Source organism: Lynx canadensis, chromosome B3 (genome assembly GCF_007474595.2).
Source record: "Lynx canadensis isolate LIC74 chromosome B3, mLynCan4.pri.v2, whole genome shotgun sequence".
Lineage (NCBI taxonomy): Eukaryota > Metazoa > Chordata > Mammalia > Carnivora > Felidae > Lynx > Lynx canadensis.
The window spans coordinates 80,290,855-80,314,368 of record NC_044308.2 but is presented as its reverse complement, the minus strand read 5'-3'; the positions used below and the strand labels follow the sequence as shown (position 1 = coordinate 80,314,368).

The 23,514-nt window shown below is 35.1% G+C and overlaps 1 protein-coding gene across 4 annotated transcripts in view; it reads right to left on the bottom strand.

Moving 5' to 3' along the window:
* Positions 1–23,514, bottom strand: part of G2E3 (G2/M-phase specific E3 ubiquitin protein ligase) — a 67,875-nt gene that overhangs the window by 25,859 nt on the left and 18,502 nt on the right. For 2 of the 4 annotated variants that reach the window (XM_030318868.1, XM_030318869.1), the window contains exons 2-6: positions 18,940–18,980; positions 13,658–13,755; positions 10,532–10,633; positions 6,648–6,772; positions 4,604–4,769 (exon numbers count right to left, since the gene is read on the bottom strand). In XM_030318868.1, coding sequence (XP_030174728.1) covers positions 4,604–4,769; positions 6,648–6,772; positions 10,532–10,633; positions 13,658–13,755; positions 18,940–18,976 — 528 coding nt within the window. In that variant the 5' untranslated portion in view covers positions 18,977–18,980. The remainder of the gene's footprint in view (positions 1–4,603; positions 4,770–6,647; positions 6,773–10,531; positions 10,634–13,657; positions 13,756–18,939; positions 18,981–23,514) is intronic. The other 2 variants (XM_030318870.1, XM_030318872.1) reach the window with 1 other exon arrangement.

Sequence of the window (23,514 nt, the reverse complement as noted above, 5' to 3'; positions counted from 1 at the left end):
GACCTGTTTCATTATCAACAAATAATTGAGACAAATCTTAATTGTTTTGAAAAATAATATACTCTTACAAATTAACAAGAGGATACATTTGGTAATAATTACATTCTTTCAAATACAAATTCTTAATGAAGAAAAAACTGTTTTTGTAAAATTGTCATAAAATGTGAACTGTTCCTCATTAGGCAAAGATAACTCTTCCTGATATTTATGAATTGCACTCTCTGGATCCTTTTTTACAAATACTTCTTTGTAAGAATTGACAGAATTTATGAAATTTACCCAACAAAATTAGGCTCCGCCCTGCCATTTTTAACTGAATAATCCTAAATATAAAAAAGTTCAAGGCTCATGCAAAAAAACAAAAAAACAAAAAAAAAAAAAACGAAAACAAACAAGCAAACAAAAAACCCAAAAAACTACTCAGGTATTTTTCTTTATCTAAATTACATTTTATTAATAATACAAATAAAAACTGATTTATCAGATGAAGCTAAAAAACAAGGCCTCATTTTAAAACATAATGTACCATATTAAGGGCTTTTGGGTCTATGGTATAACTAGGACTGTCATATTCCTTCCCAGATACAACCTAGAAGTCAAGGTTTTGACATTCATCTAAGATTACCTGTAATAATCCTAACTCACATAAAAAATCTCTTTTGCAGACATTTACAGTGGGTGACAGGTAACATTATCTCCTACCTTTTGTTACATTTTTGTCACGTCCCTTTACCCCACTGTTAAGCATGAATATATAATTTCATAATTCTGTTTTTTAAAATGCATACTGTTGTTTATTTCATTTAGTTATATACATTCCTGATTATCTGATTTACTTTCTTTATCAAAATATATCATCAAAATAAAGATATGTTTGAGGTTGCTTCAGTGTTCAAGTTTGCGTGTGCTTTTCTTTTTCTCAGCTTTTCTTTAATTGTCCTAAACATGACTAGCTTCATTTTACAAATATACATGATATTGCTACCAAGTCAGGTTTGATACTGATTGTCCCAACAGTAAAGCATTTAAGCTTCTCCCCAAAAAGGGCTGTACGTACTGCTGCTCTTGCAGGTTTTGAAAACTGTACTTTCCCAACAGTAATCTCTTATGAAAGTTCTGCTTAAGGTTGTTGTTCTATCAGTGGGTTAAAAACCTTTTGTTTTAAGCTTCCCTGTGGAAGACTAAATGCTGTGTTGTGCCACCCACTGCTAAACTCAGTACACAGTGTGACTTAGAGACATAAGTCCTGTAGTATTTCCTGCAATACACTGGCCAGCATCTGTCTGTATGTCTTCACAGAACACTGGCACTCATGAGGACAAAGTACAGAAAAGTTGTGCACGGTTTCATTTTATTAATGCTTTTTAATTTTAAGGCACTGCTTTTCTCAGGTAAAGCTAAAAGGGACATCAATATGCTTAATCATTAAGACGAAACAAGAAAATCAGTTAACAAAATATTACCACACTATACACATAGAAATAAAGAAAATAATAAAGAAATCCCTTAAAGCAGACTCAAGATTGGTACAGTTGGAAAAGCTTTGGGATATTTCACTGCATGTTTGTACAAACAACACATGCTGCTTTCCTTTTCATCCTTAGATCCCAGAAGCTGGCTTTACCTAGTGAAGTTTTTGGGACAACAAAGACAAGGCCAAGAGTTCCACGAATTCATGAAGTTCTTCCCCTATCCACTGGCACTATGAGGCAGCAACAGTTTTTAAATAATTAAACCTTGTTCTTTTTCTTCATGTTTGTAGTGTTTCACTGAAAACTTTTTAAATTTAATTTTATTTTATTTTGAGAGAGAGAGAGCACATGTGAGCTGGGGAGGAGCAGAGAGGGAGAGAAGGAGGGAGGGAGGGAGAAAGAGAGAAGAGAGAAGAGAGAAAATCCCAAGCAGGTTCTGTGTCAGCACAGAGCCCAACGTGGGACTCAGTCTCACAAACCAGGAGATCATGACCTGAGCCAAAATTAAGAGTCCGACACTTAACCAACTGAGCCACCCAGGCACCCCCTCACTGAAAGCTTAAGAAAGAAAGAGAGAAAGAGAGAAAGAGAGAAAGAAAGAAAGAAAGAAAGAGGAAGAAAGAAAAGAAAAGAAAAGAAAAGAAAAGAAAAGAAAAGAAAAGAAAAGAAAAGAAAGCCATCATTCTACTCTTTCCTCCCATCAAAACTCAGTAGTGACATGAGGGTGAAAAGGTAACTGGGAACACCTAGGCATTAATATAACAAGAATTATCCATAATGGGCTACTGGTAACACTGTACATGGTTAGACAGTGGGCAACCAAGATGAATTTCAACTGCCCATGACATTAGATTGAGGTATTATTAGCTCTGTGGGCTGACATTTAACATTAGAGTAACAGCATCTTGTCACACCGTCACTCTGACAAAATCCTATGTAGCATAGGATGACTATGCTATTTAAGTTTATGTACTGTGAAATAGCACTGTGAAAAACTTGGATGACAGACCAGTTTCTTGAACTTCACATGTGACTTTAGAGACATAGGGCTTTTTGGCTCAGATGCCTTGGCATCTCACATTGTTTGCAGCAGATTAAGGCAAGGTATTATTATTAAGGTATTATTAGCTCTGTGGACTGACATTTAACATTAGAGTAACAGCATCTTGTCACACCATCACTCTGACACAATCCTATGTAGCATAGGATGACTATGCTATTTAAGTTTATGTACTGTGAATAGCACTGTGAAAAACTTGGATGACAGACCAGTTTCTTGAACTTCACATGTGACTTTATAGACATAAGGCTTTTTGGCTCAGATGCCTTGGCATCTCACATTGTTTGCAGCAGATTAAGGCTGGATAGTTCAAAAAAATACAGGCAGTACAATTCCACTGAGACCCCTCACCATCTTCTGTGTCTTGAGTCCTTGGTGTTTTGATAGTGGACCTTTGATCTTTGGGTATTGGTGGCACAGGATCTACAAATCCCACATTGTCATAGAAGTTATGAATAGTGCTGAGATTAAAATGTGGTCCTCAGGTTTAAAAAAGATCAATTTCTTTGGTTAATGTCAAGGTCAATCTGGAATGGTCTACTACAATTCTAAACTGCTACATTTCTTTGAGAGAAGATATTTGGGGATGTGGAATTTAATCTTTTCAGGTGCCCCTGAGTTAGAATATTTTCCATTTCAATGACCTCAGATTTTAGTTTAACCAGCTTTTTCTTTTGAATTTCGAGTTCTTTTTAAGTTGTTCTATTCTGGCCTTCTGGTGTACCAAAAGAGCTTGAGTGTAGACACCATCATCAGATCCCACACTCAACTTCTGTGCTTCACTCATTCTATCCACATGTGCTACAAAGTAGGGTCCATTAGGTGCATTTGAATATTCTCTATTTCTACATAATGATCAGGATGGCTTAAAAGATTTGTAAGTTCAAAGGTAGGGGACAACCCCTGGTGAAACTGCAGAGGGTTTATTATGAGAAACTGTAATTTTGAAAGTTTATTTTTTACTGGGCTGAGTGACCACTACTTGAGAAGAAACTGAAGTTGTTGCCTATTGTTTGATTCATTCAAGTACTTTACTATTATTAATACTTTTAAGACTGCCTTGAAATATGAGGATTTATAACATCTTTTAACTTTAAAAAGTACTTTTGTGGATAACCTATAATCAATAATAACATTATATTTTATTAAACAATAATAAAAGCCAAACTTTAATAAAAGCATTAAACTTAAATCCTTTATTATTTGGCATTCTATTAACTGTAACTATCAGTTGGCCGGTTCACACATGTACATTATTGTATATGATGTTATCAATAAGTGAGATCTTTTTAAAATCTTCAAGAATCATCTGAATCAAATAACTGTTCAATTACTTAATGTTATGTGTTGTATGGTATCTACTTAATAACTTGTCATCAAGTTTAACATACAAGGTGGCTTTCAAAAAGAACTAATGCTTTTAATTCATTAAACAGTAATCAGTCCCTGTCAAGAAGCTGTCATATAGTGTTGACCACAGTTGTTTCTGTTTTTGTTTTTGTTTTAAAGGCCTCTTAACATTTAAGTATCTTAGCTTACAGTTAAATTATCATTTCACATATCTTGGTCTTCTAAGCTTAAATATGTAAATGAACTTGGGAATTAAATCTGTGTTTTATTCACTGTGAAATACAAACAAAAGCCTTAGGTAAAAACAACAAAAATGTTCAAGCATAATAAAAACTAAAAGGTAGTATTCTAAACTATTTATTAAAATATTAGTTTGATATTCACTTCAAAAGAGTAAATTTCAATACAGTAATTCTTCAGTACAGTATATTTCATATGTAAAATATGCTTTAATTAAGCTGTTTTTAAAAGTTACAAGTACAGGTAAAATACACATGTCAACTCTTTCCAATTTAAAATTCAAATCAGGGCACCTTGCCATCCTCAGTTGGAGGAGCATATGACTCTTGATCCCAGGGTTGTGAGTTCAAGCCTCATGTTGGGTGTAGAGATTACTTAAATAACTAAGTACATAAACTTAAAAAAAATAAAATAAATGAAATGAAATTCAAATCAGCAAGCAACAAATTTTATATCAGAAAAAGTTTACAAGATATCTTACCTGTAAACAGTCTCTATGAAACCAAGCATTCTTACAACAAGGACTTCGTAATATGCTGTAAGTTGGAATAGGCTCAATATATTCCAAGCAAATGGTACATGGTAAGGAGTCTCTATAATTATTAGATGTAATTATTTGAACAGGTCGATGGTTCCAACAAAATGACCTAAAAATATAAATTATTTAAAAATAACATCTAATAAATTGCAAAGCACAATCAGGCTAGCATTGTAATTTGCATTTAATAAAAGAAAACTCATTTGTATCATAATTAACCTACAATAGACAGGAACCTTGGCACTATAAATCCATCTCACAGGGAGGGGGGATGGGCTAAATGGGTAAGGGGCACTAAGGAATCTACTCCTGAAATGACTGTTGCACTATGTGCTAACTAATTTGGATGTAAATTAAAAAAAAAAAGAAAAAAGAAAAAGTAAAGGAAAAATAAATTCGTGGTTGTAAGACATTCATATGAATGGGTATCATTTAAATTTAACTTCATATTTCTCTCTAAAGGAGTGATAATGAATAAAAAGTTGAGAAATAGTATTGTAAGATAATGAGAATTTGAAGTTGTTCTGTCTCTACCTCTTTACCTAATAAAGCTTGACTATTACTAACTTAAAAAAAAAACTGGAGAGTGTTATGCTAAGTGAAATAAGTCATACAGAAAAAGACAGATACCATATGTTTTCACTCTTATGTGGATCCTGAGAAACTTAACAGAAGTCCATGGGGGAGGGGAAGAGAAAAAAAAAAAAGAGGTAAGAGAGGGAGAGAGCCAAAGCATAAGAGACTCTTAAAAACTGAGAACAAAGTGAGGGTAGATGGGGGGTGGGAGGGAGGGGAGGGTGGATGATGGGTATTGAGGAGGGCACCTTTTGGGATGAGCACTGGGTGTTGTATGGAAACCAATTTGACAATAAATTTGATATTTAAAAAAATCCATTTCACAATCTATGAGCAAGGAGAGCTGGACATTCAGAATGTGTACCTTTTGTTGCTTAAGACTTAACTCACAGAATTTCAGTAACTAGTATTATGTTGAGAATCCTATGTAATAATATTGTTAGCAACACCATTATACTCAACAATGCACAAAAGAAGGAATTTAAACTTAAAAAATATTTTAATCAAGTAACACATAAAATGTAAGTAAAAACTTATTTTAAGTCACTAAATTTATTTCCTCTTGTATTTTCTAAACTGCAGTTTTATACATGGTAACAATCCATTAAATAGTTCAAGAACACAAAGACCACAAGAAATAGGACACTAATAATATCAAATACTAAAATTAATAAATTTTGATGTTTAAAGCTTGATTCAGGAAGTAAACATTGTCTGGGGCACTCCAGGGCATAATATTTATTTTTGGACTCCACCAAATTTAAATGCCTTTAATTTACTCAATGAGAAATATATCTGGCCCTGTGGAAGAAAAGTGGATCCTAAATCTAAAAACATGACATAAAAATCTAGACTTATGAAAGGTGGAAATTTTTATTAAATATGAGTAATTTAAGGGTTCCGTAACATATTCTAGAGTTGAAAGCTGAAAGTGAATATTAATTGTTAAGCCCATTCTACACTGGCAATTTCTAAGACTTTGAAGACAGTGATGACTCCATAAAAGAGGGGAGTATTTATTTATTTATTTATTTTTTTAATTTTTTTTTTTCAACGTTTATTTATTTTTGGGACAGAGAGAGACAGAGCATGAACGGGGGAGGGGCAGAGAGAGAGGGAGACACAGAATCGGAAACAGGCTCCAGGCTCTGAGCCATCAGCCCAGAGCCTGATGCGGGGCTCGAACTCACGGACCGCGAGATCGTGACCTGGCTGAAGTCGGACGCTTAACCGACTGCGCCACCCAGCCGCCCCAAGAGGGAAGTATTTAAAACATAAATGTACATATATGTGTAAACTCAGTGTAGCTCTGAAAAGAAATTTTACAAAGGAATTATCATTGGGATATCCATATCCATTTTCTACTTTTCCCTAACATTCATCATTCATATTCAATAGTTAATTAACTTACGCAAAATTGCCAGTAAATTGGAAAATACATTCTCTCTGAAGTCCACATGGAAAATGATAACTTCGTTTACATCGGGGTGCAACACATCCAATTGAAGCACCAGTTTTCTTGCAAATACAGCATTTCTAGAAGAAAATACGAAAACAGAGATCATAACATACGAAAGCTGAGTACTATAATATGACCCAGGTATAAATGAATATTCTTTGTGGGGAGTCTGAAATTATTTTCATCTTACAACAGCTATGATGATGGTATATTAAAGCAATTTCCTGAAAAAAACTGTCCAACCCAGAAACAATCTAAAGACACTAAAGATTCACTACTGTAACAATTTTTCATAAAGGATTCATCTCCCATCTAACATGTGGATGAGACAGAGATGCTTCTTTTCCTTTCTACCTGGCTCAAATACTTTCAACTAAAGGATTTGTAAACATAACGGCTATACATTAAAATCTCAAATCTCAGGGCGCCTGGGTAGCTTAGTTGGTTAAGGATCCAACTCTTGATTTTGGCTCAGGTCATGACCTCACAGTACATGGAGTCATGCCCCATGTCGGGCTCTGTGCTGACAGCATAGAGTCTGCTTGGGAATCTCTCTCTCTGCCCTCACCTCTGCCCCTCCCCCACTCTCTCAAAATAAATATAAATAATAAATAAATTAATACAATAAATTAATAAATAAATAAAAAATAATTTAAAAAAAAGTCTCAAATCTAATAAAAAACACATAACTAGGAAATACTCATCAAGGAGAACAGCCGAACAATACTAGAAACCAATCTGTAAAAAAAAGAAAAAAAAAAAATCTGCTAGGATCAATCACTCTATCCTAACTAAATGAAAAAAGTGTTAGATACTCATAATAGGTTACATAGTGACCTCCCCCCAACAAGATATGTTCAAGTCCTAATTCCTGGTACTATGAATGTGATCTTATTTGGATAGAGGGTCTTTGTAGATGTAAGTTAGTTAAAGATCTTAAAATGAAACCATCCTAGATTTAGGGTGGTCCCTAAATCAAATGACTAGCGTTCTTATAAGTGAAAGGAGAGGGACATTTAAGACACAGACACACAGAGGGGAAAGCCATGTGAACATGTGAAGCTGGAAGCAGAGACAGGAGTTATGGTGCCACAAACCAAGGAATGCCAAAGGTTGCCAGTAGCCACCAATAGCTGGGAGAGAAGCATGGAAGGGATTCTCCCTCAGAGCTCCCAGAAAGAATCAATCCTTCTGACAGTTTCATTAGGAATTTCCGGTCTCCAGAAGTATGAGAACAAATTTCTGTTTTAAGTGACCTAGTCTGTGGTAATTTATTATGGTAGCCCTAAGGAACAAACACAATACCAATGGCACTAACTAAAATATAACACTGGTATATGAACACAAAGACTAATATTAGATAATTCAATCATTACTAAAATACACAGCAGTATCTAAAACATTTTGGAACCCTTGAGACAGCCATTATAAAATGGTCACTGATGAAGGGAGTATGTAGTCTTATTGCTGACCCTGAAGTACCATTAGGTCACTGGAGAATACCTTGCCAACCTGAGGCTCCTCCCATAAACTGACATATGGAACTCTAGCTTCAGGTCACAAATGGAGACAACTCAAGGATGAGGATATTTTTAAAGGTTCACAATACGCTCACAGAGGATTAAGATGTTTTTAGAAAACAGGTATTTCCAAACTGTAAGGAGATCCTTTCAGGTCATATTTCACCACAAGTTCACTAATCAATCAGAAGGTTGAGGAATTCTGATACTAATATTCTCACATAGTCCTTAGATAAATGCCACTGCTAACCTTTCGCCCAAGGTTTTCTTTTATGCCCTACAGTTATATCCCACCATCTAGTCCCATGCCTCCTCAACATATTTAAAAATAACTGTTCCCCCCCCCTTTTTTTTTTGCCTCAACTAAAATAAAGGTCTTGCTTCCCTTTCAGAATTTCTTGGATGAAATTTCTTATTTTCCCATCATCTTTCATTTTCATTCAGACTTGGCAAGGGTTGGGAGGAGGATATGGAAAAAAGCAAGGGGGATATCAAAATATTATTTTAGTTCTCTATTACAGACTATAGTCCACAACTCTACCTTCATACTTTAAAAACTCTGGTCCTTTGAGCCTAATGACATCTATCCTCTGTTACCTACTAACTTCTCCTGCCTTGAGACTTTGGCGCCTTTCTCTGTATCTAATTCTTGCTATCATTGTAAACAACTCCTACATTGATGAGACAACCTTTCTTCGACTTCTTCAACTATGATGTGTCAATGCTCTTCATCTCTACTCCATAAAAATCATCAGTTCCAGTTATCATTTCCTCTGGACGGAATTCCCTATACTTCCAACCTTCTCATTTTTTTTTTCTCATTTTTTTTAACCTTCTCATTTTCTAATTCTCCTTATTTCTACTCACACCACATGGAAACCTATAATTCTTTCCTTGTGTTTAATACAGTAGGTATCACACAGAAGGCTCACAAACTATAATTAGATGAACAAAGGGTTAAAGTTTAGAATACAGTAAAACCTTGATTTGCGAGCATAATTCATTCCAGAAACATGCTTGTAATCCAAAGCACTTGTATATCAAAGCGAATTTCCCCATAATAATGGAAACTCAGATTATTCATTCCATGACCCAAAAAAATTCATATAAAAATGATTACAGGATTGTAATATAATACAAAATAATAAAGAAAACACAAAATATAAAGAAAAATAAACAAATTAGCCTTTGAAGACCTTCATGGCTGAAGTGAGGGAGACAAGACAGAGGAGGTTTATGTGTAGGACAACTTCCACTATCACTAACAGAATCACTGCTCTTGGCTCAATGGAAACTTTTTCTGCATGGGGGCCACTGTATACACTCGCACAGATGTTGACTACAGTACAGTATTAATAAACGCTTGTCATATACTGTATTTAATATAACTGGCAATAAGGCAGAGGAGGAAAGGGTCTGTTATCTGCAGGCACCCTGACCTAGAATGAAACAAAGCATTCCTAACCTAACTCTCGTATGGAAAGGCAAAGGACTGTAAATAGTGTTTTGAAGTGACAAAAAAAACCCATGAGTGTCAGTTGTGGGCACCTTTCAACGTTCTGAAAAATCACTGATTTCTGCCAAACACCACGAGCTGAGACAGAGCATATGAGCATGGGAGACGATCACCTACAATCCCACAGTGAGAGCAAGAGAAGAACCACTGGTTCAGTTGTGATCATGTGACATTCAGTGTCACATACTACTTGTATGGCAAGACATCACTCATTTATCAAATTAAAATTTATTAGAAATGTTTGCTCGTCTTGGAGAACACTCGCAGAACAAGTTACTTACAATCCAAGGTTTTACTGTACTTACCTTGCAGAACATGAGAAGGAAGTGAACAAAAGTACACAATGTCACAGAATGGCCACAAGAGGTGTAGAGATCATAAATTACTGGTCTGCCCAGCTGCATAATTTCCACCTCAACCCATCATGCCAACTCACTAACTGAGGTATAGGAATGAAAAGTGAATGACTGGGTTGACTCAGGATTAAAGATTTGAAGAATAGCAGAGTAAAAGTATGTTCACAATTCTGATGGTAAGAGTAGGTGAAATGATGGATAGGCTGGAATAAAATAAGGATATGAAACCAGCATTGTCACATGTATTATTGAGGGTTGGTTAACCTCACTCTCATTGCAAATATACAAAGTGTTCTTTTAAATTTACTGTATTTGACAAAAATAAGCATTTGAACATAAAATCAAAGTCTTGTAAATTTCCAGTTGGGAAACTGATGGGAAAAAACCTCCCTAGTATGACCATACTTAGAGTATTTAGTGTAAAGAGTAAAACAATTTACTTACCAGTTTAGAAGCTCTGTTCACTTCTTTCCTGATGTCTTCTATTAGAAAACCGTAAACTCCTTCTTCTTCTTTACCTCTCTGCCAAATTCCACTTGACATCAACTATAAATATATGCTCAATTAGAAAACAGACTCTAACTAGTTTAGAAATATATGTATGTGTGTGTGTATATATATATGAAATATGTGTGTACACATATACATATATGTATATATACATGTATATAAAATGTATAAATATATATATACGTATATATAAATCATGTGTATGTGTATATATATAGAGAGAAGATCGATAATGTTCCACTGAAAAATGGACATAACTTAAATTTCAAGCGCCTCTTATCTATAACAGTTATTTTTCATGGTCAAAGTAAGAGGCTACTCAAATTCTTTGATTTGGAAGACACGGTATATTAACAGTTCCTATAACCAAACTGGTTTCTAAAAGCATTCCAGAAAATAATAGAAAAAGAGAGAAAGAAAGGAAGGCAGAAAACACCTGTTTTAGAAAAAATAGTGGGAAATACGGTAAGGTGTAAATGTAGTATCAGTAAATGTTATGGAGGTAATTCAGTTTATCAGTGATATTTCAGGCCAACTTGAAATCTAGCTGGATTCTGAATCATAAAAGGAGTATTTACAGGGAAACCTACTGAATCATGGTTAACATAAATGTTTGAATTTTTAAAAATCTTTTAACTTCAGTTTAAATATGTTAAGGAAACATGAATCAAGAAAACACATGGGACTATGAATAAATCCTGGCTTGCAAACCAGGCTCTGTGTCCTGGAACTTTCTGGAACTCTAGGCAAGTAATTTAGCATCTCTGACCTTAAACACAAAAATAAAAACACTGGACTAGATTGTCTCTAAGTCTCTCTCTTTTTTTTTTTTTTAATTTTTTTAAATATTTATTTTTGAGACAGAGAGACAGAACACATGCAGGGAAGGAACAGAGAGAGAGAGAGAGAGAGAGAGAGGGAGACAACAGAATCCGAAGCAGGCTCCAGGCTCTGAGCTGTCAGCACAGAGCCCAATGCGGGGCTCAAACCACGAACCGCAAGATCACGACCTGAGCCGAAGTCAGAGGCCCAACCAACTGAGCCACACAGGCGCCCCTATAAGTCTCTTTCAACTCTAACATTCCATTACCATTTATAACATTACTGTATTTTCCTGTTCACAATGAAATGGAATCTTTGACGTGTTGAGCCTTGGGTATGTCTTGAATTATCATACTCATTAAAGACAAACAATATAAAGGATATTTTCATAAAATTAAATATATTTAATAATTTAAAATACTTTAAATTTGTGATTAGAGGATTATTTTAATCAATATAATACATCCTAAACCTAAAAATACACATTACTTAAGAATTAGTTATGGGGGCGCCTGGGTGGCTCAGTAGGTTAACCTTTGGACTCTTGGTTTCATCTCAGGTCATGATCTCATGGTTGTGAGATTGAGCCCCACGCTGGGCTCTGTGCTTGGGCAAGCATGGAGCTTGCCTGGGATTCTCTCTCTCCCTCTCTCTCTGCCCCTATCCCACTCACGTGCTCTCTCTCTCTCTCTCCAAATAAACTTGAAGGAAAAAAAAAAAGAATTGGCTATGAAAACATAACACAATTACTAATAAAATAGCTCCCCTGATTCTTCTGCATAAAAAGTAAAATAAACTCTTAGAAAAATGAAAAGGTTTTCTTTGGTGATACAAAATTTAAGACTTCCAACTTACAAATAAACTTGGAATGCCAAATTCAAGTTCCCTTAAATCTTGGTACAAAGTAATTAGGTTCCTAAGCCAGTCCAGAAGTCTATTTAATCCATAGGGTACCTGAGACACAACACTATAGTCTTAGAGAATCACCAAGAAGTACATTAAATGGTTTCTCAAGAAGTATCTAGAGTTTTAACAGGGATCCTGGGGTGGGTATGAAAATAGATGTACATATTTATTGATACTTCATCCTTTAAGAGATGGGGCCTATTTCCCTTTGCCTTGAATGTGGGCTCAACTTAATGACTCACTTCTAACAAAGAGAATAAATTAAAAGTGACAGTGGTATGGGACAGTGAAGACTAGGTCATATGGTTCTATCTTGGTGTCAATCTATCTCTCCATTTTTTTCTTTCTCTCTCTTTTACCACTTCTTCTAAAAGAAGCCAGATGCCATGCTGTGAGTACCCTACAGAGGTACCCAGGAAGTAAGGAACTGAGGCTTCCTGCCAACACGTAGAAAGTACTAAGGCCAAAAGCCATGTAAAGTGAGCCATCAGAGATGGATCCTCTGCCCTCTCTCGCCTTTATATGACTGACTGAACCCATATTGCAATTTATATGCAATATGAATTGCAACCTCATTAGAGCCCCTGAGACAGAACTACCAAACTCAGCCAATACCAGATTCCTGACCCTCAAAAAAGTGTTTGAGATAACTGTTTAAACTGCTAAATTTCAGGATAATTTGCTAAGAAGCAATATATAACTTACATACTATCAGGAAATATTGTGTCTACTGATGCAACCTTGGCATGCTAAGGTAGTGATGGTGCTATTAATATAAGGCACAGACTGAGTGAGGTAAGAAGTTGGTAAAGGAAAGGGGAAACAAATGAGAGACCAATTCTCAGTATGAAATCAGTTTTTCTTTCTTCCAAGTGACCCATAAACTCACCTATTTCCTCTTCCACAAGAATTTATTACCTTCATTCAAAACTTTTTTTTGCAGGTTCTCTGTGAAGTAAAATACTTTCCTTCTATTCCCTGAACCTTCAACAACTCTTTTCTGAGATTTACCACTTGCAACAATGGAAACAAAAAAGTGAAAAAAAAAAGGTACCACCTTAAAGCCCTAACCATTTTCTCCTTTATTCACTTAGGCCCTAAAGGGTTAGGCAAAAATACAGATAATGATGACAGGTCTTCCTTCATACATACCAACTAATTTCAGGATCTTAGAATTTAATAAATGAAAAACCTTATTTTAGATATAGGCAAAATGAGATCCAAAAAGAAGTTAAATGACTTATCCAATTCTCAGAAACCAGCCATCAAGATCTAATTGTCTTCTTTAGAAGAATATCAAATTTCCAGGATTTAATTATAAATTATACTCACCAAACAATAGTAATGTACAGTGAGATTCCATTTCTCATTAGTTTTCTTTTCTCCATATTTATTAGGACAGTCATCATTTTTTCGACAAAAAACACAAGCTAACAGTGAAAAAAGTAAATAGATATAAAAAATATTTTTAAATTTTTAAAATAAAACCTATGGAACTGGAGCTTCTCTCAAGTGAGGTGTTCAATTCTTTCTGAGAGAGCAAATCACATTATACTATTATCAGTAACTTAAAATTTCTAACACCTATTTCTAAACAATAAACAGTGTTTTAGACTTTGCATTTTTTTTAATTTATCTTTAATGATGAATTCCAGTGTGTCGTCAAAATGGCAACTAGTAGGGTAATCAGTGAAAATAGATTAGGAAACCCCAAAACACTATCTCCCCACTAAGGCAACATTTAAGCTGCCAAAAACTGTCAGAATCAATTTTTTAGAAACTCTGAAATCTAGTTTTAAAACTTACAACACTTAGGAGAATGCTCAATAAAGAAACAAGCTGGTAAATTCTGATGAGCACTTTGTGGCATTTTAACTTACCTGCCTACCATCCCCCACTCTCCAGCTGAGCATTGGCCTTAGATACGATGGCCCCTGTTCCAGGTTTGGCTTGTCCAAGAGGAGGTGAAACGAACCTTGTTCTTAAAGAAATGTGATTATGTGTTTTGATCTGTGTGGTGGATCCCTGAGGGATGAGCTCAGATGCATGCCCTTGTTTTGCTTGCCTCAGAACTTTCTCAGGGCTGGAGTCTCACCATTTGTCAAAAGCGCTTAGACAAATATACTAGCTGAAGCAGCTTGCACCAAAGGGTAACAGACAGGACAAGCAGGTAACAGACCAAAACACCCAGGAAAGAAGAGGCTGGGAAAAGGGGACACAAGGATAAATAAAGGCTTTGAAAAGCTCCCACAGATACCTGGGAATCTAGAAAGACACACACATGCTCAGGACTAGATACATGCTCAGAAAAAGACCCCAGAAACCCTAAGCTTTCACCTCTGGTTGATCTCTATGTAAGCCAATATGAAAAAACAAAGACCCTAAATCAATAACAATTTTAACCTTAAAGAACTAGAAAAATAAAAACATATTAAACCAAAAGCTGGCAGAAGGAAGAAAAAAATAAAGATTACAGCACAGATAAATAAAATAGAAAACAGAAAAACTATAGAGAATAAAAACTAAAGTTGATTCTTTGAAAAGGTCAACAAAACTGACAAAACTTTAGTTAGACTGATATGGAAAAAAAAAAAGAAAGGAAATTCAAAACTTAGGAAAAGCCACAGAAATCAAAACAGTGTTGTAGTGGCCTAAGGACAATGATATAGATCAATCGGGGAAAAAGAGTCTAGAAATAAACCTATACATGTTATCTATGGTCAATTAATTTTGAACAAGGATGCCAAGATCATTCACTGAGGGAAAGAACAGTCTCTTCAACAGATGTTACTAGCACAACATGATAGCCACATGCAAGGTAATACAACTGAACCCCTACCTGACACCACATACAAAAATTAAATCAAAATAGATCAAAGACCTAAATGTAAGCACCAAAACTAAACTCTGAGAAGAAAATATAGGGTAAATCTTTATAACCTTGGATTGGCAGTGGTTTCTTAGGAATCACATGATACCAAAAGCAAAAGTAAAAAAGAAAAAATAAATTGGACTTCACCTAAGTTTTAAACTTTTGTGCATCAAAGAACACTCAAGAGAGTGGAAAGACCATCTACAGAATAGGAGAATATATTTGGAAACATATACCTGCTAAGGGTCTAGTGTCCAGAATGCATCATAAGAAATTCTTATAACTCAACAACAAAAATACAACCAATTTAAAAATGGAGCAAATGATTTGAATAAACAATTTCCAAAGGAGATATATAGCCAGTAAGCACATTAAAAGATGTTTAATATCATGTCATCAGGGAAATGCAAAGTCACAATGAGATACAACTTCACGTCTACTAGGATGGCTACAACCAAAATGTCCAAAAATAACAAATGTTGGCAAGGATCTGGAAAAATAGGAACCCTCACACGCTGCTGGTGGAAATGTAAAATGGTACAGCGACTTAGGAAAAATAATATTTTTTGTTGCTTAAAATTTTAAACATAGTTACTATATGACACAACAATTCTACTCCTGGGTATATATGCCAAAGAACTGAAAATGGATGTTCAAACTAAATACTTGAATAATAAGATTTATAGCAGCACTATTCTCAAGAGCTAAAAAAGGAAAACAAACCAAATGTGCATCAATGAATGGATGAATGAATAAATTAATACATTATATCTGTACCACGGAATATTATTCAGCTATAAAAAGGAATGATGCTCTAATACATACTACAACCTGGATGAGCCTAGAAACATCATGCTAAATAAAAGAAGCCAAGCACAAGAGGTCACATAGTATATGACCCCATTAATATAATAGATTACATTATCCAGAATAGGTAAATCCACAGACAGCCCAAAAAGCAGATTGGTGGTTTCCAGGGGCTAAGGAGAGGGAAATGAAAAGTAACTGCCTAACAGGTACAGTCTCCTTTGGGGATGATGAAAATGTTCTGGAACTAGATAGTGGTGATGGTTGTACAACACTGTGAATGTACTAAATGCCACCAAACTGTATACTTTAAAATAGTTACGTGTACTTTGTGTTATATGTATTTTACCATAACAATAATAATTTCATAAAGGCAAACTGTAGAGTCAAGGAGATCTGAGTTAAATTTTAGCACCACACTCCTGCTGTGTAATCTTGGACAAGTCACATAAACACTTTATGGCTCTGTTTCTTCATCTTAAAAATGAGGACAAGAGTACTTACCTCAAACTATGCCTTAGTAAGGATTAAATGAGATGGTATACCGTAATATAATTAAAAGGGTGTGGCAGCTAGATAGAGCTGAATAAACATTAGTATTATAATTATCAAACTTTTCTACCTTATATTTACTTGTAAAGAAAATTTCTAATAACATACTAGTAAAACTATGAGAAAATCTTACCAGATGAAGAGAAAAGACTCTGAGAATCTCAAGGTAGCTAACCAATATAAGATGAAAGGAGCTTAAATCTCTTAAGTGATTGCATGGAGCAGAAACCCCCTATCTGCTCCAATTCCCCTAACCAATTCACACTGGACTGCAACTTAACCAAATAATAAACTTTTGTTGTGTTAAACCACTAAGACTTCAGCATTTACCTATTACAGCAGCCAGTCTCATTTACCTTTAGTTAATACATGTAATCAAGAATGGATGTTATGCATTGAAACGGTACAACATCTGGGGCGCCTGGGTGGCTCAGTCGGTTAAGTATCTTCAGATAAAGTCATGATCTCACAGTTTGTGAGTTTAAGCCCCGTGTCGGGCTCTATACTAATAGCACAGAGCCTAGAGCCTAGAGCCTGCTTCGGATTCTGTGACTCCCTCTCTCTCTGCCCCTCCCCTACTAACACTGTCTCTCTCTCTCTCTCTCCCTCAAAAATAAACATTAAAAAAAAAGAAAAGAAAAAGAAATGGTACTACATTTAACAGTGTACTCACAAAATAGATTCCAGGACTGGAAAAAAAACATCATGAGCTAATATTTAATATTATGAAATATCCCCCCCATATCTGCCCTCCGTCACTAAAGGTTAGCCATAACTGAAAGCCCTTTCCGCAATCTTTCAAAATATGTCAACTCCCCTTCTGTCCCCATACAGAGTAACTGACCACATCAACTCCAGCAAATTGCCATTTGTTTACAGGACATCTTACACCAGCAGCTCTCATCTGCTCTCATCTTAAATTCTTTCATCCCCGTGCCTGTAATTTTAGCTGTAACTATGCATGCAGCTATCAAGAGGAAGAGAAATACAAGGAATTAGCTAAGACTACAGAATGGGAGTCCTCATGATGAGCACTGGATAGAGCTGCATATGCTATGATGCCATGAACCGGCAGCTTTCCATTTGTCCTCCTTCCTACCTTCACCCAGGAGATGGAAACACTGGATGTAGAACACACTAGTTTTCAGGCATCCATTTTTATATGTAGATTGTTTTCGTTTGTATTTGTACTTTGTTGTCTTTTACTTTTAAAATTTAAAATGCAGTAACAGTGTTCTTTCTGACTTCACTATATTAAGATCACCTTATAACTAGAGCAAATGATAATAGCTGTATTAAAATAATGAAATAAACACATTCAGATAAGTAAAAAACTGAGTCAATCTTAGGAAAAATATTAAGTAATAACAGTAAAGGCAGTATTTGCAGTTAACAAATACATGAAGGTAGTCCATGAATTACGAAGTTTCTGAACAATTAACATAGTTGGTAGAAGTCTGTAGGTAAAAGCAGAAAAGCAAAGTACAGGGAGGAGTAAGAGCACAAATTTCTTTATCAACCATGAAGGTGGAGTTAACAGACACTCTTTATTAGTGATGGTCAAGACAGAGTTTTAAGTACAATACTTTTAATTTGAGAGAACATCAAAAATTAAATCTTACAAAGGGTAAATGAGTGGAGTAATGGCAGAAGAGCATAACTTAAATTTCTCATTTTCCATGGTAGCAAATCAATATATTACTGTTTAAACTAACAAATGAAGAACAAGTAAAAGCAAAGGTATGCATCTATTTGAGACTGTTACGAGCACCTACAGATAAGTCTTCCTTTTCATGTTAGGTTTTGTGTATTGTTTAAAATGGTCTTACCCGCATTTTTCCTTTTCTAAGAAAAAGTCATACAAAAAAGATGAAAAAAATTGTTTATTAAATAATGCTGTTTTATTCAGATAAAACACATACCTGATAAATACATATAGAGAATATGAATAAAATTTGACAAACTGTTATCTTACAGTGGATTTATCTTGAAATGAATACACACGATATTATTATTTTAGTATATGGATGTATGAACAAAGCATGGACCAAGGAACTCATTCCTATTCTGAGTCAGCACTCTACAAAGTTTTAATATAATAAAAAGGCAAGAGTAGAATATCTTAATATTATATTTGTTTATATTATATATAAACAATATTATATATAAACAAATTATTATTGTATTATTGTATTATTGTATTATATATAATTAATAATACAATATATACATATTGTATTGTATACAATATATATACAAATAATACAATATATATTATTGTAATATTGTATTATTGTATTATTATATTATATATAAACAATATAAACAATATTATATATAAACAAATAATTATATCTGAAAATGTTTTAAATATTTTACTTACCAAGATTCTGTGAAGCACCGGGTTTATTTTCATTCATTTTACTAGGAAAAATAAGTACATACTATAAGCCATCTTAATTTTTAAAGTTTCAAATTACCCACTTTAATAAAATTTAGTCACTCCATGATTACAAATAAGTTGCATAATCATTTCTTTCTCTAGAATTTAATTTCCTTACCTTTCATACATCTAAACCCAATAGTTTTAACAAGTATGGCAAAGTTTGGGAACATTATTAAAGTTGGAGGAAATGTTTTTTTAGTTGTCAAAAACATTAAGATGACTACTGGCTTTTGGTGGAAAGAGGTGAGGATTGCAGGATATCCTGTAATGTACCAAAAAGACCTATATAACAGTACAGACTTTCAAATTTCCAGCTGGAGCTCTGAACAGGTAAAAAACAAAAAAGAAAAAACAAAAAGCAAAAAAACTAAAAAAACCCCAAAACTATTATAATTACATTAACCTAGAACTGAAGCCTATTTGACACATAAATATAGTCTTTTTTCCTTGCTATTTTAGAATAAAATGAATTATTTCCAAACTAGAACTCCTATTAAATCAAGAAAATTTGTATTTTATTTTTGTTTATAACTTTACCAAGAATTTGTTCATTGTGTAGGGAAAAAAAAGTCACACCATCAATAGCAATGCCATTCACATTTAAGTAGCCTACAAACATTTATCAGACTACATTTGTGACTTGCATTTGCAGGGATTCTATACAGAGCTTTAAGCATCTGACTGCCATATCACTTCTTCGGGTACAACATTCAACCACGTACATACTGAAAGACACTGTTCTGCCTCTGTCTCCTCACTCCTTACTAGTTAACAAAGTTACTTATATTCATTACTGAAATATACCTTCTCTAACTTTTCTCTAGTTCCAAAAGATCAAACAGAGGAAGGACATTATCTTTTTTTTTTTTTTTTAACGTTTATTCATTTTTTTTTTAGAAATGGAGACAGACAGAGCATGAGTGGGGAGGGGCAGACAGAGAGAGAGGGAGACACAGAATCTGAAGCAGGCTCCAGGCTCCGAGCTGTCAGCACAGAGCCTGACACAGGGCATGAACCCATAAACTGAGATCATGACCTGAGTTGAAGTTGGATGCTTAACCGAATGAGCCACCCAGGCGCCCCTGAGGAAGGACATTATCTTAACATCAAAATTTCACTTTACCAAAAATATATAAATAGCCTACTTAAAATGTTATGAGATTCAAGTAGATAATGTATGTGTAAGCTCTTGGAATTTAAGTAGAAAAGAATTAACTTAAAATGCTAGTCAGTAAATGTAATCTCATTTTACCATTTTCAAACCAATGCTCACAGAGGTTAAATAGTTGTCCAAGGTCACAGAGCTCGTAAGTGGGAATAGACTAACCCATAACTGAGTGACTATGCCACTTCACATGAAAATAATAAAAGGACACAATAAATAACAGAATATTAAATATCAAAGGAAGGACAAAAATACCCACAAAGATGGCTATCAAATTCCATCAATGCTTTTTTACAATTTAGAACTTAGATTTCATACTGATTGTAAGAACTGATTTCTTATATAAAAAGTCACTTTTGTGTTTTTATAAAAAGTCATAGGCCAAATCTTTTGCATTATTTTGTCTTCAAGCCTTCATTATTTCCTGGTTCTTCCTTACAAAACCATCTGTGCTATCAATATTGGTATTTCTTAAAAGAATCTATAAAACAAAAGAGCCCCACATTGAGTAAGCTTTGCCAATTAAGTAGGTCCAGCCTACCTTTCCCATCTCCTCTCCACACCATTAATGCAATGTTAAAGGAGTATTTTAGTGTTTTTTAGGCTTTTTCTTTTTTAGAGGCACAGATCATACTCTATACGCATATGACAATACTTTTTTTTAAATTATTCTTTTAATGTTTATTTATTTTTGACAAAGAGAAAGACAGAGCACGAGCAAGGGAGGGGCAGAAAGAGAGGGAGACACAGGATCCAAAGCAGGCTCCAGATTCTGAGCTGTCAGCACCTAGCCAGATACGGGGCTTGAACTCATGAGCCGTGAGATCATGACCCAAGCCAAAGTCGGACGCTTAACTGACTGAACCACCCAGGCACCCCAACACTTCTTTTTATTGTTTAGAACATGGGGTAGGGGTAGAAAGAGAGGGGGAGAGAGAATCCCAAGAAGGCTCCGAGCTGGCAGCATAGAGCCCGATGCAGGTCTCAATCCCATGAACTGTGAGATCATGACCTGAGCAGAAACCAAGAGTCAGACGCTTAACTGACTGAGCCACCCAGGTGTCCCAATGCTTTTGATGTTTATACATGTTCATGCAATGACTGCAGACTGCCCCAGTGGCCAAAAGTGAAAGAGGACCATAACCTAATTTTAAAACATGTTAAAAGGTGCATGGGGGTAGGGGTAGGGGTTCATCTTAAAACTAATGAAATACAATAGGAAGATAAAATGCCTCTTTTATTAGGACTTCTTTATAATTCAACCTCTGATGATGAATTCTGCTTATCATAAATCCATTCATACATAAGAATCTATTGCAGAAAAGTCCATAAACACATAACAGTTCAGTTAGAATAAACATAAAAATTTTAATTTATAAATGATGTTTAGTCAGTATCCAGCACCACAGGTTTACATTTGAGAGTCACTCTCTACAGTTTATAATTCCTTACCCTCTACCCTCTGTGGGTAAACTGAATCTATTTTTTACTTTTAGATTTATTGTAATTCAGAATAATGACTGAGGTCCACAATACAGACACGTATAATAAAGATATTTTAAATTCTCAATGACCTTAATGCAAATATTAATCACATATTACTCTGTATTATGTTTATTTCAATTTTTTTTTTAATTCTTCAGCTATACTGGCAAATGCCCTGAGGGTAAAATTCCCACATCATTCAGCACAGTGCTAATAAATATTTGAACACAACTGATACATATTTGATACTGATATGATGGGCAAGGTTCTAGACTAAGCTTTCTAAGTGGCTACATCTTCTCCTCCTTTTCCATTTCCCACTACAAAGACCCAGAGCATCTCTTGATGGACAGTGTGATGGAAGTTCTACCTAGATCTTTATAACACACTTAAAGATAACTATGTTACCTTTAAAAAAAAAAAAAGGTATCTGAACTTTTTGGTTAATTACTAGTCTCAGAACTCTGCACTAAACAAGAACTTTCTCACACTTACAAATAAATATAAGAATTAAAAGTGAACATCAGTATCACAAGACATAAAAAAGTATCACAGAAGTATGTACAGAACCATGCTGAAAAGCCTCCAACAGTCATTGGCTATAAACTGATCTTAAGAAAGATCTCCTGGAATTCCTGGGTAGCTCAGTCTGTTAAGCACCCAACTCTGATTTTGGCTCAGGTTATGATCTGTGTTGGGCTCTGTGCTGGGCGTGGACCTTGGTTAAGATTCTATCTTTCCCTCTTCTTTTGCCCCTCCCCTGCTCACACATGTGGTACGCACTCTCCTCAATCTCCCAAAATAAATAAACATTTTTTAAAATGCTATCAGGGTGGCTAGGTAGCCACCCAGACCACTAGGGTGGCTTAGTCAGTTAAGCATCTGACTTCAGCTCAGATCATGATCTCACAGTTCATGGGTTTGAGCTCCATTGCTGGGCTCTGTGCTGACAGCTCAGAGCCTGGGGCCTGTTTCAGATTCTGTCTCTCCCTTTCTCTCTGCCCCTCCCCTGCTCACACTCTCTTTCTCAAAAATAAACATTAAAAAATTTTTTTAATGCTACCAAAACATGTATAGTAAAGACTTTTCCCTACACATGCCAATATCTAATAAGCACTTTATGTAGTTTTTCAAAGTGTAGTAATATATACTATTCCATGGGTGCCAGGGTGGCTCAGTCGGCTGGGCATCCAACTTCAGCTCAGGTCATGATTTCATAACTCATGGGTTTGAGCCTGGCATCAGGCTTTCTGCTGTCAGCGTGGAGCCTGCTTCGGTTCCTGTCTCCCTCTTTCTCTTACCTTCCCCAGCTTGTGCTTTCTGTCTCAAAAATGAGTAAGAAGATAAAAAAAATTTAATACACACACACTATTCCATATAGACCTATGGAACAAAACTAAAAAGCCCAGAAATAGATATTTTTCCAGTCATTCAATTTTCAACAAAGGTAACAAAGCAATCAATGGTGAAAAGTCTTTTCAAAAAATGGTGCTGGAGGGGCGCCTGGGTGGCGCAGTCGGTTAAGCGTCCGACTTCAGCCAGGTCACGATCTCGCGGTCCGTGAGTTCGAGCCCCGCGTCAGGCTCTGGGCTGATGGCTCAGAGCCTGGAGCCTGTTTCCGATTCTGTGTCTCCCTCTCTCTCTGCCCCTCCCCCATTCATGCTCTGTCTCTCTCTGTCCCAAAAATAAATAAACGTTGAAAAAAAAAAAATGGTGCTGGAAAAACTAAATATCCATATGGAAAATAAATGAACAAATGAAAGTTGATCCATACTTCGCACCACAGAAATATTAATTTCAAGTAGATCATAGAACTAACTTTACAAGCTACAACCAAAAAAATTTAACAAAAAGAGTAGTAA